The sequence below is a fragment of the Triticum aestivum genome, chromosome 1D (genome assembly GCF_018294505.1).
Source record: "Triticum aestivum cultivar Chinese Spring chromosome 1D, IWGSC CS RefSeq v2.1, whole genome shotgun sequence".
NCBI classification, from domain to species: Eukaryota; Viridiplantae; Streptophyta; class Magnoliopsida; order Poales; family Poaceae; genus Triticum; species Triticum aestivum.
This window is the reverse complement of record NC_057796.1, coordinates 115177864-115192897: the sequence shown is the minus strand read 5'-3', so window position 1 is coordinate 115192897 and position 15034 is coordinate 115177864. Positions and strand designations below refer to the sequence as shown.

The window sequence follows — 15034 nt, the reverse complement described above, 5'->3', positions numbered from 1 at the left end:
ATACATAGACCACAACGTGTCCCTAGTAAGCCTCTAGTTGACTAGCTCGTTGATCAACAGATAGTCATGGTTTCCTGACTATGGACATTGGATGTCATTGATAACGGGATCACATCATTAGGAGAATGATGTGATGGACAAGACCCAATCCTAAGCATAGCACAAAGATCGTGTAGTTCGTTTGCTAGAGCCTTTGCAATGTCAAGTATCATTTCCTTAGACCATGAGATCGTGCAACTCCCGCATGCCGTAGGAGTGCTTTGGGTGTGCCAAACGTCACAACGTAACTGGGTGACTATAAAGGTGCACTACGGGTATCTCCGAAAGTGTCTGTTGGGTTGGCACGGATCGAGACTGGGATTTGTCACTCCGTATGACGGAGAGGTATCTCTGGGCCCACTCTGTAATGCATCATCATAATGAGCTCAATGTGACTAAGGAGTTAGTCACGGGATCATGCATTACGGTACGAGTAAAGTGACTTGCCGGTAACGAGATTGAACAAGGTATTGGGATACCGACGATCGAATCTCGGGCAAGTAACGTACCGATTGACAAAGGGAATTGTATACGGGATTGATTGAATCCTCGACATCGTGGTTCATTCGATGAGATCATCGTGGAACATGTGGGAGCCAACATGGGTATCCAGATCCCGCTGTTGGTTATTGACAGGAGAGGCGTCTCGGTCATGTCTGCATGTCTCCCGAACCCGTAGGGTCTACACACTTAAGGTTCGGTGACGCTAGGGTTGTAGAGATATTAGTATGCGGAAACCCGAAAGTTGTTCGGAGTCCCGGATGAGATCGCGGACGTCACGAGGAGTTCCGGAATGGTCCGGAGGTGAAGAATTATATATGGGAAGTCCAGTTTCGGCCACCGGGAAAGTTTCGGGGGTTATCGGTATTGTACCGGGACCACCGGAAGGGTCCCGGGGGTCCACCGGGTGGGGCCACCTGTCCCGGAGGGCCCCATGGGCTGAAGTGGGAGGGGAACCAACCCCTAGTGGGCTGGGGCCCTCCCCCTGCGCCTAGGGTTGGAAACCCTGGGGGTGGGGGGCGCCCCACTTGACTTGGGGGGGGGGGGGAAGTTTCCCCCCCTTGGCCGCCGCCCCCCCCATAGATGGGATCCCAGGGCCGGCGCCCCCCCAGGGGGCCTATATAAAGGGGGAGGGAGGGCTGGTGCACCCTAGCCCCTGGCGCCTCCCTCTCCCTCCCGTGACACTTCTCTCTCCCGCTTGCGCTTGGCGAAGCCCTGCCGGGATCCCCGCTACTTCCACCACCACGCCGTCGTGCTGCTGGATCTCCATCAACCTCTCCTTCCCCCTTGCTGGATCAAGAAGGAGGAGATGTCGCTGCTCCGTACGTGTGTTGAACGCGGAGGTGCCGTCCGTTCGGCACTCGGTCATCGGTGATTTGGATCACGACGAGTACGACTCCATCAACCCCGTTCACTTGAACGCTTCCGCTCGCGATCTACAAGGGTATGTAGATGCACTCCTTTCCCCTTGTTGCTAGTAAACTCCATAGATGGATCTTGATGATGCGTACAAAATTTTAAAATTCTGCAACGATCCCCAACAGTATTGAGAGCTTTCTGGAGCGGGCGGAGGCTGCTTTGAGTAGGCTCTCCCTTGTGCCGGCTATGCTGCAGGCCACACCGATGACACTGTCTCTTGGTGTGGCCGATGTTGGCTCCACGAAGGGCGGAGAAGTAGAGCCCTATCATTGTTTCTCCCCTCGTGTTCGGGACAATTCACCGTCCATGTCTGCTTCAACCGCTATGTTGCCTACTGCCGTGGGCAAGTCCATCGTCGTGCTTGCGGCTCCGGTGCTACAGCTAATGCTCGAGCTTGGGGATATATGTTCGACCCCTGCTTCGCCTATGTCCTTGGAGAGGTTGGAGGTGGACTCATGGGCGACCTTGTGTGAGGGGCATGTTTCGCCTCTATCATGTGAGCAATTGGCGGTGCCGAAATCCATTGTGTCGATGGTCCTTGTGGCGGAGGATGTCGTGTCAGTGGTTTCTCGAGCCGACGATATCATTGAGGCCGGTTGGTTGGTGCCCGCTCCTAAGAGCCCCTTGGTTGACGACAACTATATCAAGAAGTAAAATAAGTTGTATGACTTCCTTGACAAATGGGTGGCTGATCAGCCTGGATCCAGCAATACAAGTGGCTGCCTCGTGAAGGAGAGACCGGACAGGGAGAAAGCAAAGACAAACAAAAGCAAGAAGAGTGGCATCATTCGGAAGGCGCCCGTGACTTCACGATGGAGGGTGCTTCATTTCTTGTGTGGGCGGTGTTCTTGTCTGGAACTTCGTTGTGTTGTACAAGTGTCGAGAGTTGTGGTTGTGGTGCATTAGGAGGGCCACATGTGCAGTCACGGTGTTTCGTGTTGTGTAAATAGTACGCATGTGGGTTGTTTGTATCGGTTTTTGCCCGGTTTTTTAAAATTAACTAGGAAACCCTCTTCTTCTTAATTAATCAACGAGCCAAAACTTCTGCCTCTGTTTCAGAAAAAACCTTATCCGTATAAACTCTTAATTTCTACCTACCAATGAAAAATATGCAGGTCTTTGCATATTCGTGAAAAAATGAGCGTATAAAATGGAGCCTCGTTTTTCTTATTCCAACATCTGGAACTAAATTATTGCACTGGGATTTCCCAGCTGGCCTGGTCCCAGTAGCAAAATCTTTGAAGAATGAGATATTCTCAGTAACTGCAGTCCAGTAAATCCCATTGAGGAACTACGAGATATCTTTTCCCTTGTTCGCAAAATCGCAACTCAATAACTGGCCAGTGCATACAAAATGGAACCTCGGTCGATCTTTCGTTTTCGTTCCAAAATCGTAAGACTACTGGGATATCTCAGCGCAATAATTCACCAAGAAGGAGTATCCTTTTCCTTGTTGGTAGCGAACCCACATAACTGGCAGCGAGTTAATCACCGGATATCCATCCAGTGCGAGTGCATAATCTTCCAACCCCAGTGTATCTCCAATTAAATAAGGCCAGGAGAAAAGCGCGAGGGGCAGGATGCAGCATGCATGCATGCATGCATACGCGTGCCCTCGGCGTTTTCCGCAGCCCCAAGCACCTGCCTCACGCGCCCTGTGACGCACGCCCGCGCGCAGCCGAGACCCGCCGTCCACCCCCCTTACCCTCCGCCGCACCGGTAACCGACCGACCGAAGCCCGGGCGAGAGACAGGCCAGGCGGGCATCCAGTAGCCGACAAGCAGCGCACCCGTTTGCTCCAGTCCAGCTTTCCTCCTCGCCCCGCGCCCGGCTGCCAGGCACTACCCCCCGCTGCCGCCTAGTACCGCGGCACTTCCGTTTGCACCGTCCGCTTTTCTCCTCCTTACTCCCTGCTGTCGCTCCGGGGCAGTTTCCATTCCCAACGCTTCCATCCTCTCGCTCGCTCTCTCTCCCCCTCCCCCTCTCGCTCGCCGCGCGCGTCGTCGTCCTCGTCGATCGTTGTGGTCGCGGTGGCCGCCATGGGCGGGCGTGGGGCTTCCTGGGGCGTGATCAGGGCGGCGGCGGTGCTGGCCCTAGCCGTGGCCGTGCTGGGAAGGGTCGTGGCTTCGGCGTCCTCCAGGGCGGAGCATGTTACTTCCCGCGCCGAGGAATGTACGTACTCCTCCTCGCCCCCTACCTAGATCTGCCCCTCTCGGAGTTGCCTTGCTTGCAGCGCTCGATCGATCGTCGACTCGTCGTCCTTCCTGTGCACGACGGCTTCTCCGGCCCTTTTCCTTGATCTTCGCTCTGTGCTGAGCACGCCGGACGTAATCCGTCCAGATTTTTCGTGTAGTAGAAGAAACTGCATGTTCATGATTAATTAGCTCTTCCTTTAGTTCTAGCTAGTACCCCTCTTTTTCTTTCGAACCAAAATTCAGTTCATGTACTGACTCGTTTTTGCATGGTCGTGTGGTGTGGTTGCAGTGGAGGCGCTGATGGCCATCAAGGCGGCGCTCCATGACCCGGACGGAATTCTCGGAGACTGGATCGTCACCGCCGGCCGTCACCGGTGCCGGTGGACGGGGGTCACTTGTTCCGTCGGCCGTATCGACTCACTGTACGTACCACCGCGCAGTTAACTAATCCTTTCCGTGCCGTGCTTGGTTTGAAGTTTTCTGGACTCATGCATGGTTTGTCTCTCCTGCTCGCAGACAACTGCAGCACATGGGCCTGGCCGGCACACTCTCGCCGGCGATCGGGAAGCTGCAGCGGCTGCGCAATCTGTAAACCCTGTTCGATAGCACTACGTACTTAACGCTCATCCGTGTTTGGAACGCAGGAATACGAAGGTTTGATCTAGGTCTGGGTGTTTTCTTCCACAGGTTATTGCACCATAACTCAATCTCTGGCCCTATTCCCGACGCCATTGGAGGGCTGCCGCTGCTACGACATCTTTCCCTGTCAAACAATCAGCTCTGCGGCACGATACCGGACTCGCTGATCAATTCTAGCAGCCTCTTCATCATGTATTTCCTTTTCTCAGTCGACTAATCACTGTCTTTAATTCCTCTTCTTAAATTTGTGGGATATCTGGTATTCGCTGATGATTTTTACGTACGTTGTGATAACTGAGCTTGAAAATTGCTCTATTTTTCAGGGATCTCTCCTTCAACAACCTGAGCGGCACGGTGCAGGCTTTCAACATAAGGAATGTACTGTAAGTGATTTCTAGTTCAGTCCACTTTCTTTTTTCCTGCCCTCCACATGAGGTCTTGGAAGAAAACTAGTTCTGGCCTGATTTTCTTCTTCTCTTTTCATGGCATATGCTGGAACGACGACAGCGTTTCCGGAAATCCGCTGTTACGTTATCCCGGTTGCGGAGGAAGTTGCGCCGCCTCCACAGTTTTGCAGGAAGAGATCACTGTCCCCGCACTAGACCCGCCAAGTAAGACATTACTCTTCTTCACCCAAATATGAGAATCTTGTTTCATATAATATGGTAGGGTTAATCATGTTTGGGTTTCTCCACGGTATCCTCTATGTGCTACTTACACTCAATTCTAATTTGTTGCAGCGCACCCACAAAGCTTTGCAGCAACCATCAAGATAGTGGTGATCTGCGTATCAACTGGCTCTGTGGTAACTGTCGTCTTATTTGGAGTCTTCCTGGCTACTCAGCAGTGGCGTAGGCGTCGTCTCCGGATATTTGCTGAGATAGATGGTAACCACGTGCTCTCCAGTGCTGTGTATGAGTTTGCATTGCTTATTATTTACCTCCTACATCTGGAGGAGTAACATGTTAGTGTCTTGGTTTGCAGAAGAGGATCATAATAATCAATTGTGAGCTTGGGGTCTCCCGGCTCAGTTTTTATTTTTATATCTAGGTTATGTTCCTGGGCAACTTTAGTAAACATACAGCATGATTAGCAATTTAGGAAACTTGTCATTGCATTGAGAAAGAAGAGTGTGTTACAACAGTTTTGCCGCAAAACGGGTGGGGGCTTGTCGCCAATCACACACCCATCCTCAGATCTAGGGCTACTCTCCAGTATGATTCACTCGGCCCTTAGATCTAGGGCTACTCTCCAGTATGATTTCACTCGGCCCTCAGATCTAGGGCTCACTTTTATAGTGTCTACGAGCCATCAGGCGTCAGCTCGTGCAACATTGAAGGTGTTGTCGTTGAAGTGCTTCCATATTCACCATTCACTCAACATGATTAGTGAAGCCATGTCGTTCTTGGGTCTCGAGCTTGAAGAGTGCATGATCATCGCCCACTATTGCCGAAAGTCATCACCCCTTTGTGGCGCACTAGATGTGGAGTGGGACCAAGAGAACACCTGTCATGACCAAGAAGGAACAATCAACAAGGATGTATTGTAGTGTCGCTCGCAATTGATCATAGAGCACACATGCTAGCGAGTGTGGGAGGCCTTGGTAAGCAAGTCTGGCCGAGGCCAATCGAACACCTATTATGGCATGCAAAAAACAATGTGTGGATCTATCACACCTTATTTGGCGCCCATGTGTGCCAAATGAGCTTCCAGTGTTGGTTAGTCAGCAAGTTACAGAATCAAGCGAGGTAGTATTAATCAGAAGTGTATTGATCGGGTGAGTTACCCGTCATCATATTAAATAACAGGGTCGTGATCAGGGTGAAGGGACAAACAAAGTGCCAAAGCTCGATGTATTTCACAGTCCAAGCCCTGCTAATGAGCCCCTGCTTGACAATGCTCCTAAATCAGGACCTCGGCGGGACTATGGCATAGATGGTTGGCGTTACGTCAACACATGTTTCGTTGATCCATGTGTCCTCCCAAAAGTATGTTAAGGTCATGTCGGCCATTACCCAATTAGCGTATGAATGGAAGAGAGACGTCACATCATAGTGGTGGTGGAGGTCGAGCACAACCCATGGCGAGAGCGATCGGTACAATGCAGTCATTTAACCATTGTGTGTGGAGTGCAAGCCCAAGACGCGAAATGTCAAGTATGCCAAGGTCATCATTCCAGATAGGACCACAAGCCGGTGGTTAGGCGACAAGACAATTGCGCCTTCTTCTTTTAGTTCACTCTGCTTCATTGGGATCTTTGCGAAGCCACACGGTTTTGTATGGATCCTTTTTGGATGTCGAAACTTTTGTTGATTCTTTGCACCCCGAATGGGCTCCCTCATGGCTAACCGTTCCCTTGGTCCGCATGTGTGTTGGTCCATGTCGGTACATGGTCAGGAGGATCCCACATGTGTTGCTTCTCTCTGCTTTGCTCTCATATGTTTGACTTTTTCTGGTGTGAGTCCCACGCACATGTGGCTTTCCCCTTTTTTCTATGAAAGAGTTCCAAATTTTGAAAGTTCAAATTTCTGGAAGTCCAAATCATGAACTTCCTAAAATTCGAAAAGTTGACTTTGAAAATATCAAAATTTCTAAAAGTTCGTATTTTTGAACTTACTGAACTTCCAAAATTTTATTGGAACTTGAAATTTTGAAAGTTTAGAATTGTGAAAGCTAAGGTGTGAATTCTCGAAATCTGGTATTGTGATTTCCGAAAGTTGCACAAAAAAGAAAACGATCATAAATGGAAAGGTGCCGGACATGCGACCTTCAAAAATGGAAAGTTTGCCTCATCTGAAATCGCTCGCACGGGGCTACTGGCTCGGCTGCCCACCAGTTAGCTCCGCTCCTTTTGCACCGCACGGAGATGATACAAACACAAAAGAGTTCAACTTGTGGCATCAACACACAAGGCCAAATGCGGATTTTCTTGGATGATGTGTGAGATCTCTGTAACTGATCTCCTCCCATGTTCCATTAGCCACCAATTTGTTGCCCAAATGTTGTTTCTTGGAAAAAGTGAAGAATCTTCTCTTTTCACTCATTCATCGTATTTCCATGTGTTCATCTCCACACTACTACCTTTGCAACGATGGATCCGGAATTTTTTATTGTCAAAAATGGCGGTTCTATCAAATGATTCTACAGATTAATGGTCTAAACTCATTTGGATTATTCTATGATTTTAATTAGTAGAATCTATGATACTAGAGAAAAGGGTTTCCCCCCGCTTTATATTATAAAGCACAAATGCCAAGCATCTAACCATAGGAAAGTATAAGTTCAGGTACCGAAACAAAATAAATAAGGTTCAGTTGGAGGCACGGCCAAACAAGCCCCAAATAAATAAATAAGACGATCTAATCAGGCTCCGGGGGTGGAGGGGGAAATGGAGGTGCCATATTACGACTCTCATAGTTATAATCTTGTGATTTATGATCTTATCACTGGAGTCCGACCCAATTCTTAATAAGTGATCCTAACAACCTTGATGGAGGATACTACTCATCACATTGTTGTAAAGTTAAGAGAAGAAGAAGTGTAGGCGGAAGCCTAGGAGAGCCAATCGAGCTAAACTCTTTTTTTTTGTCATGCCATGAAGTGCAATTTCTCATATGTGTTTTAGAGAGATTGTCGAAAAAAGACAATCAATGGCGGTTCCCCATCTATATCCAATCGAGAATAGAAGGGAGCCACTTCCGGCGTCATCTTGTACTCTCTGCATTCGGCACACGCATGCGCCCACCATCATGCATCCTTCATTCGGGATGAAGCCAAGTGAGAAACACGATAGACAAAGGAAATGCCCACTTGATAGGAGGACGAAAATCAGTAGTTTTGAAGTTGCACACTCCATCTTAAAAGCTAGAGGGTTTTAGCCCTTTGGTTTTTCAGCAAGAATCACCGCCTTGAGCATGCTCAAGAACAAGCAAGGGGGCACCTTTCCATTTCAACCTAACATAGCTATAGAGAAACAAAATATTCATCGGGCTGCTCACCCATGAGCGAATGACACCTCTGCAACTCACAATTTTTTTTCAGATTGATGGGGGGGGGGCAAAAAACCCACCGTTTTTTATATTCCAGCTCGAAGGTGACTTCACAGTCAGTACAAATACATGTAAGCGTACAAGAGGTGCAAAAGGAAATTACAGAGGAAGGCACCAAGAGGAGAGCCCAAAACTAGAAGAAAGAAACAAACGGAGGGGAAGGCTGGCTACAGAACCAAACCGAAACCCCCGAAGGTGGACATCTCAATAGCGAGCTCCGCTAAGCAGCTCGTTCCACCACAGGTAATGAACCACAACAAGGCCTAGGGAGAAAAAGGTGGCACCAAAAGAGCAGCAAGCAAGGGAACATCATCGACAAGAACGAATGACGTTGAATAGCCAAGTTCGTGCGGCAACACCGGTGTGCACCAGCGAGTCCAAAAGACAATGCACCACCAAGACCGAAGGGCGTGGCATCGGTGTACCGCCGCCGAGATCGAAGGGCAGCGTGCCGCCAAGGCCACCCCAAGATGTACACACAAACGTCATCCGGGCCACCATGAAGCACAGCCCTGACGGAAAGGAGACACCAAAGTAGAAGCATACCGAGAAACGTCACTAGCACGAACGAAGAGCGCCAGATAGCCGAGTTCGAGCGGAAGCACCGGTGTGCCGCCGGCGAAGCCGAGAAGGCAACGCGCCATCGAGAACGAAGGGTGCAGTATCGCTGCATTGCCGCCGAGGTCGAAGGGCAGCAGTTCGTCGAGGCCAACACCAGGACGTCTAGGCAAGCTCCACTCGAGTCGCCTAAAAAATGGCCAGCCAAGGATCGAAAGCCGTGGTGGAGATGGAGTAGCATGAGCAGGACGCCCAAAGCAAAAATAATCCAAGAAGTTGCCCCCAAGGAGGAAACAACTTAGAGACATCAACACCATCCGACTCGGGAACCCTGGGTCCGAGATTTTTCTCAGGGCCTGATAGCATTGGGGGAGGGAAACAATGCCAAAATCGACGCCTTCAAGAAGGGGAAATGGCGGCTGCAGCCATCACCGTCGATGAATTTCTCACCTGGCAATGCCTCCTCCACCTCACAACCAGAGCAAGTCAACCAACCACCACCATAGCCCCTCAGCCTAGGCATCGAAGAGCCACGAAGTGAGCTACAGATGGACAAAGAAGCAGTAAGAAACTGGGCTGCCGCACGCATAACATGGGGAGGCGGACCGGCACGGTGAGCAGTGAGAGGCCGCAATGAGAGAGCATGGGGAGTAGGTGGACAAGGCCATCCAAACCCGCCAAATCTGACTTGAAGCGCGAACCCCGGGAACAGGCGACGACCGAGCGATTTGCGGCCAGCTGGGGCCCCCCACGGGTCGAGGAGGAAGGGGGTCGGTCGGGTAGCACGTGGGATGCGCAGATCAAGCCGCCATCAAGGAGGGGCGAGGGTCAGACGGACCGGGGAGGGGGCGCACGGGTGTTGCGCCCACCGCTGCCAGCCGCAAGTGAGCTTTGCCCAGCAACGTCAGCCAGAAGGGGCGAGGGGAGGCGATGGGGAAGGGTGGCCAATGGCGGCAGCCCTCGGTTCTGCCCAAGTCGCCTCTAGGGAGACGATGTGGGGGGCCAGCTTCTCACTCTATATCTCTATCTCCTGTTCTCATATCTAGTATTCTCAAAACTCGCACAAAATAATATAGGAGGATCCTAAGCCTAGTTTTGCACTTGGGTTCATGTGAGCTTTTCATTGTTGTTTGATGCCAAAATCTTCTATGTATCCTTGGAACTGGAAGGTGCACGTTCGTTTAAAAGAGTGCTCTTGGTTCACTGCCCCTTTCTAATCTATGGAATCAAGCTCACAAGTTATTCTCTATATCTACCATAAGGGGAGATCCATCATTTGGTTCATAATCAAGTGCAACCTTAATGCAAGGAAACCGATATGACACTACAAGAAACTTGTTGATGTACGACGAAAACCTCGTGATGATGACACTATTTGTCATGAATGAACCAATATCATTTTGTGACATTTGTTCAAAGATGAATCGTCTATATAATTGCAGTGAAATCAATTTGGAATCCATTGATTTGAAGTTATCGTTGTGAGAAATTTCTGAGCCGTGCAATGGCCTATCTTTTCTTATCCAATGGTACCATAGCCATATTTGCTACTGTGCCTTCTGGATTTAACCAAGCATAGCAATTATTATTGGCGACATGCCATTGCTCAATTAAGCAAGCACTACATACATTTAACTTTTTCTATCCTGATCCCCTCCCACATGAATCCTAATTTTAGCTTGTTTATCTGTATTATCACACAATTTGGGAGGTTAACTATCACTCGATAGTCGTAAGGATAATCAAAAAATGATTCGAACTCATACTCTATGATCTCAAGCAGACCTTGTCAATGACACATTTCTCTTGTGTTCAATGGTTACCCAAGGTATTTGCACGTGACTAACTTTATCAGGGCTGGAAAGAACTAGAACATGTTAGGTATCCAAACCCATGTTACCACACTATCAGGTATAGTTCGGTTGCTCCTAATATATCATGAGTCATATCCTTAAGGGTGACTGATAACCTTATTTACCACCTTCATCTCCTTCATGTACTCATTCACTAAAATATAGATAGTTATATAGAGCTAACGTGTTTGAGATCTTTTGCCCTCCACTCCTAGCACAGTAGTGGAGCCAAACATTATGAAAAGGTGGGACATAATATAGGTTGTGTTGTTCAACACCGAACTCATATGTCACGTTACCACCCACCTAACTACTAGGCTAATAGGAATAGTGTTTTCATAATACTAGTAGCTAACCTTATGCATGGTTGGCCTAATTGTTCTGGAGGCCCCGGGGCAAAATAAGAAAATGGTCCGAGGATTCTTGGTTGTGACTAGATTTCTACACATATAATACATGGAATATACATGGTATGGACCCCTAGCAGGCATGTACCTCACGTCATTACATTCATCACCTCATCCCTAGCATTATATGTTCTGCCGAGTAAATAGGCAGTTTTTTGACTAAATTAATCCACGAATAAATTACTAGCATGACATTGACAGAAATAAGCACATACTAATATTCGATCATGCAAGCACATACTATGCTACTAGCAGATCCATCTACGTATAACGCTAGCATGGTTAAAACAGAAATCAATAGGAGCGGGATAAACGAGTTATACCCTTCAGTAGGCAAGGCAGAGGCCGCAGTGGCGGCGGTGGCAGCAACAGCATCCTCGGCGGCCTTCTTCTCGGTTTAGAGCTTCTCGGCGGCAGCACTTTTTGTGTCGCTGAACATGGTGATGACGAAGGCGACGCGGACGTAGAGGAAGTAGTCGATCGGAGGCGAGCAGTCGCATAGTCGCTCCCCAAAAAACTAATCGCCCCTCTCTCGTACAGGATCTGGAGAGGCGGGGTTTCGTAGGCCTGCTCTCGCATCGACCGTGTACGCGGCGGACGGGATGGGATCATCAGCGGCAGCAGCAGCAATGGAACGATAGTGGGATTAGAGGCAGATGCGATCTGTTTCGCTTGACGGCTAGGGTTTGCAGACGCTCCACATATATACGCGCGGCCGCTTGGAGAGACGTGGGCTGGATCCACGTCCAAGTCGGTAACAGCCCACGATCTGACGTCTCAGATCATGGTCCACTTGTCAAAGACTCTCTGTTCCAGACCGGCAAAAGTAAGTGCAACTTGATAGCACTTTGATTATCACTGCTACATTTATAGATATTTGATCAAATGCTTCCCACCGTATCTAATGGATTGGTTATTATAAAAACTACTTTGATAGCATTTTGATTATCACTGCCACATTTATATGATTGGGAAGAAGTTTATCTCCCCAATCCTCACTCACTGCCTACCCATTTGTTTTGGCCTTGCCACAAAATCATACATTGGTTAGGAGATGTGTTTGATACAGTTAGACAATAATAATCAACTCATTTCATTTTCATAATCTTCTATGTATATTCTATTTTTAGTCATGTCATGGTTGCCTTTTTATTTTCCTTACGAAATACTCCCACCGTAACTTAATGTAAGACGTTTTTAGACACTATGGTAGTGTCAAAAAAATGTATATTAAGTTACAGAGATAGTAGCTTACAGTTTTTCCGTCAACACATTTAAACATTGCAATTCCTTCCTAGAATTCAATGTGAAATACCAATTTTTTCATGCGCTTAATCATCATGATCACATAACTAGTTACTCAACTATCTTGTGCATCAGCTATAGTGGGCATTCATTTGTTATGTTACTTTGTAGCACTCTATATACCTGATGACTGCTTATGGTAAGGGGTAAATGTTTTCCAGACAACAAGAACTCAGAAGCATGCCATGGTCATCTGAAGATGTACACGCTCAAGGATATCAAACAAGCTACCAACAGCTTCCACCCAAATAACATCTTGGGGCATGGAGGATTTGGGATAGTATACAAGGGTATTTTGCTTGATGGCACCATTGCAGCTGTGAAAAGGTTGAGGGAATTTGTTTCTTCTGGTGAAGTTCAATTCCACACAGAAGTTGAAGTCATGAGCTTGGTTGTTCACCGCAACCTTATTAATCTAATTGGGTTCTGCTCTGAAGATAATGAGAGGATCCTTGTATACCCTTACATGCTAAATGGAACTGTTGCTTCCAAATTACAAGGTTAGTTAATCATTATTTATCTTTATATAAGCATAGATGTGGGTTATATAATATATCATATTTTTAATCAAAAACTATAATGCACTTTCTTCATATGACAAGTAATAGAAATTCATGGTTGACCTAATTGGTTGCCTAGCTTGTGTTTTCATCACTGTTTTTTTATCAAGATAACCAAGGTAAATACTACATACGTTCTTTTCCCTTTGCCATTTTGAGCAACCGCACAATCTCGGAGATAAATACTTGACACCTGCTTGTACTAATTACTGATTTGAAAAATCATTAACTTGTAAAAGGGGCTGTATTTTATATGGTTATCCATTAGTACTAAATTTCTTATGACAAATATAAATACTTCTATGTATAATCAAAGTTTTGAAAAAGGTTGACTGCATTTGTTTTATAACAATAAGTAAGAAAGAGCAGAGTTACAAAGTATGATGGAACCTAGTATATATCAGGCAACAATCACTCGGTTTCATCCAGGAAGAAGCTGAGGAATTATTTATGACTCTAACAAATACTTAGTGTCAGATTCATTCATAAAATATCTTGGTGCACATCAACATGTCCAGTGAAAATGCAAATGTGTGAAAATTCTTGAACAGTCAATGATTTGTTACTCTGCGAACAAAGGATAATACATTGGACTAATTAGTTGATTATATGTTGTGTTGCTAATAAAAAAATCACTTTTATTACTCTTTCTCTGCATACTCTATTCGTAATTTTTTCAGAATGAAGTTATTTTATTTTATTTTTACTATTAGCAGCATATGTGAGTGGAAGACCTGCCTTAGACTGGGCAGGGAGAAAGAAGATTGCGCTTGGCGCGGCGCGAGGGCTCGCCTATCTGCATGACCGGTGTGATCCAAGAATAATCCATCGCGACATAAAAGCGTCCAATATTCTTCTTGATGAACATTTCCAAGCGATAGTCTCCGATTTTGGGCTGGCAAAGCTCTTGGGTCAAGGGCAGTCCCATGTTTTCACAGCAATCCGCGGGACATTTGGGCGTATTGCTCCCGAATATCTGTTGACAGGTGAATCATCGGATAAGACCGATGTTTACGCGTATGGACTCTTGTTGATCGAGCTAATCACCGGTCGAAAAAGGCTGGACGTCAATCCGGATGAGTTTGAGAAGGGAGGAGTGATTGATTGGGTAAGTCCTTCCTTTTGTGCCAAATGCATTACATTTCTTCTTGGTAGACATGATGTCTCTTTAGGTCATTCTTGCCATTACATTTCTGATTGAACACGTACGGAAGAAACACTACATCTCTTATTACTCTTATTAACTTATGAGCATTACTGTCAATCTGTTGCCATTTTTAGGAATGTAAATCTTTATCTTCGATTAAGGCAACAAGCAACTCATATACTCCATTAGTACTACAGAACATTACAATGGTTTTTCTTAGGATCAAATAAACCTTTTCACACAATATTTAAGAGTTCAAGAACTTGTTGCGCAAAATGTGGCATGAACGGCCATTGATCTCACATGGATGTGTGATCGTCTTCCTGCAGGCAAGGGAGCTCCTTAAAGATGGCCTGCTGAGCTCGTTCGTGGACGAGAGGCTAAAGTACAACTACAACTACGCGGAGGCGGAGGAGATGGTCCAGATAGCCTTGCTCTGCACAATGTACAGGGCAGCCCACCGCCCAAGGATGTCTGAAGTCGTCAGGATGCTGGAGGGAGATGGGTCGGTCGCAGGGAGATGGGAGAGATTGAAGGATGTCAAGGCACCAGAGCATGGAGCCGAAACCCCGAAGATTGTGCTGTCTCCTGCGCATTACAGTGAAGAGGAGCATAACTCCGTGGAGCTGGAGGCGGTTCAGCTCTCTGGGCCAAGGTGATCTCGTAACCATTTGACATGGCAGTGGACATATCTGGTTCTCCCACCCGTTTACCGTGATGCCGCGCTCCCGCCCGTCGGAAAGACTTGCGATGGTCATAAACGTTATCTGAAACGACTTGGATTGATGAACCATGCCATAATAATTTAGCTCCTGTCAATAAATCTCTGAGGAAACACAGAGACAAAATTTCAGTTAATATTT

At 47.2% G+C, this 15034-nt stretch overlaps 1 protein-coding gene across 1 annotated transcript; it reads left to right on the top strand.

Moving 5' to 3' along the window:
- Positions 1 to 3291: 3291 nt before the first annotated feature.
- LOC123180665 (protein NSP-INTERACTING KINASE 3) lies at positions 3292 to 14830 on the top strand. The gene is made up of 10 exons (XM_044592747.1): positions 3292 to 3630; positions 3943 to 4075; positions 4170 to 4241; positions 4341 to 4484; positions 4616 to 4675; positions 4800 to 4903; positions 5033 to 5179; positions 12626 to 12964; positions 13741 to 14132; positions 14501 to 14830. Exons 1-10 carry the CDS (start codon positions 3498 to 3500, stop codon positions 14828 to 14830), a joined length of 1854 nt encoding a protein of 617 aa, XP_044448682.1. The 5' UTR covers positions 3292 to 3497.
- The last annotated feature ends 204 nt before the right edge of the window (positions 14831 to 15034 follow it).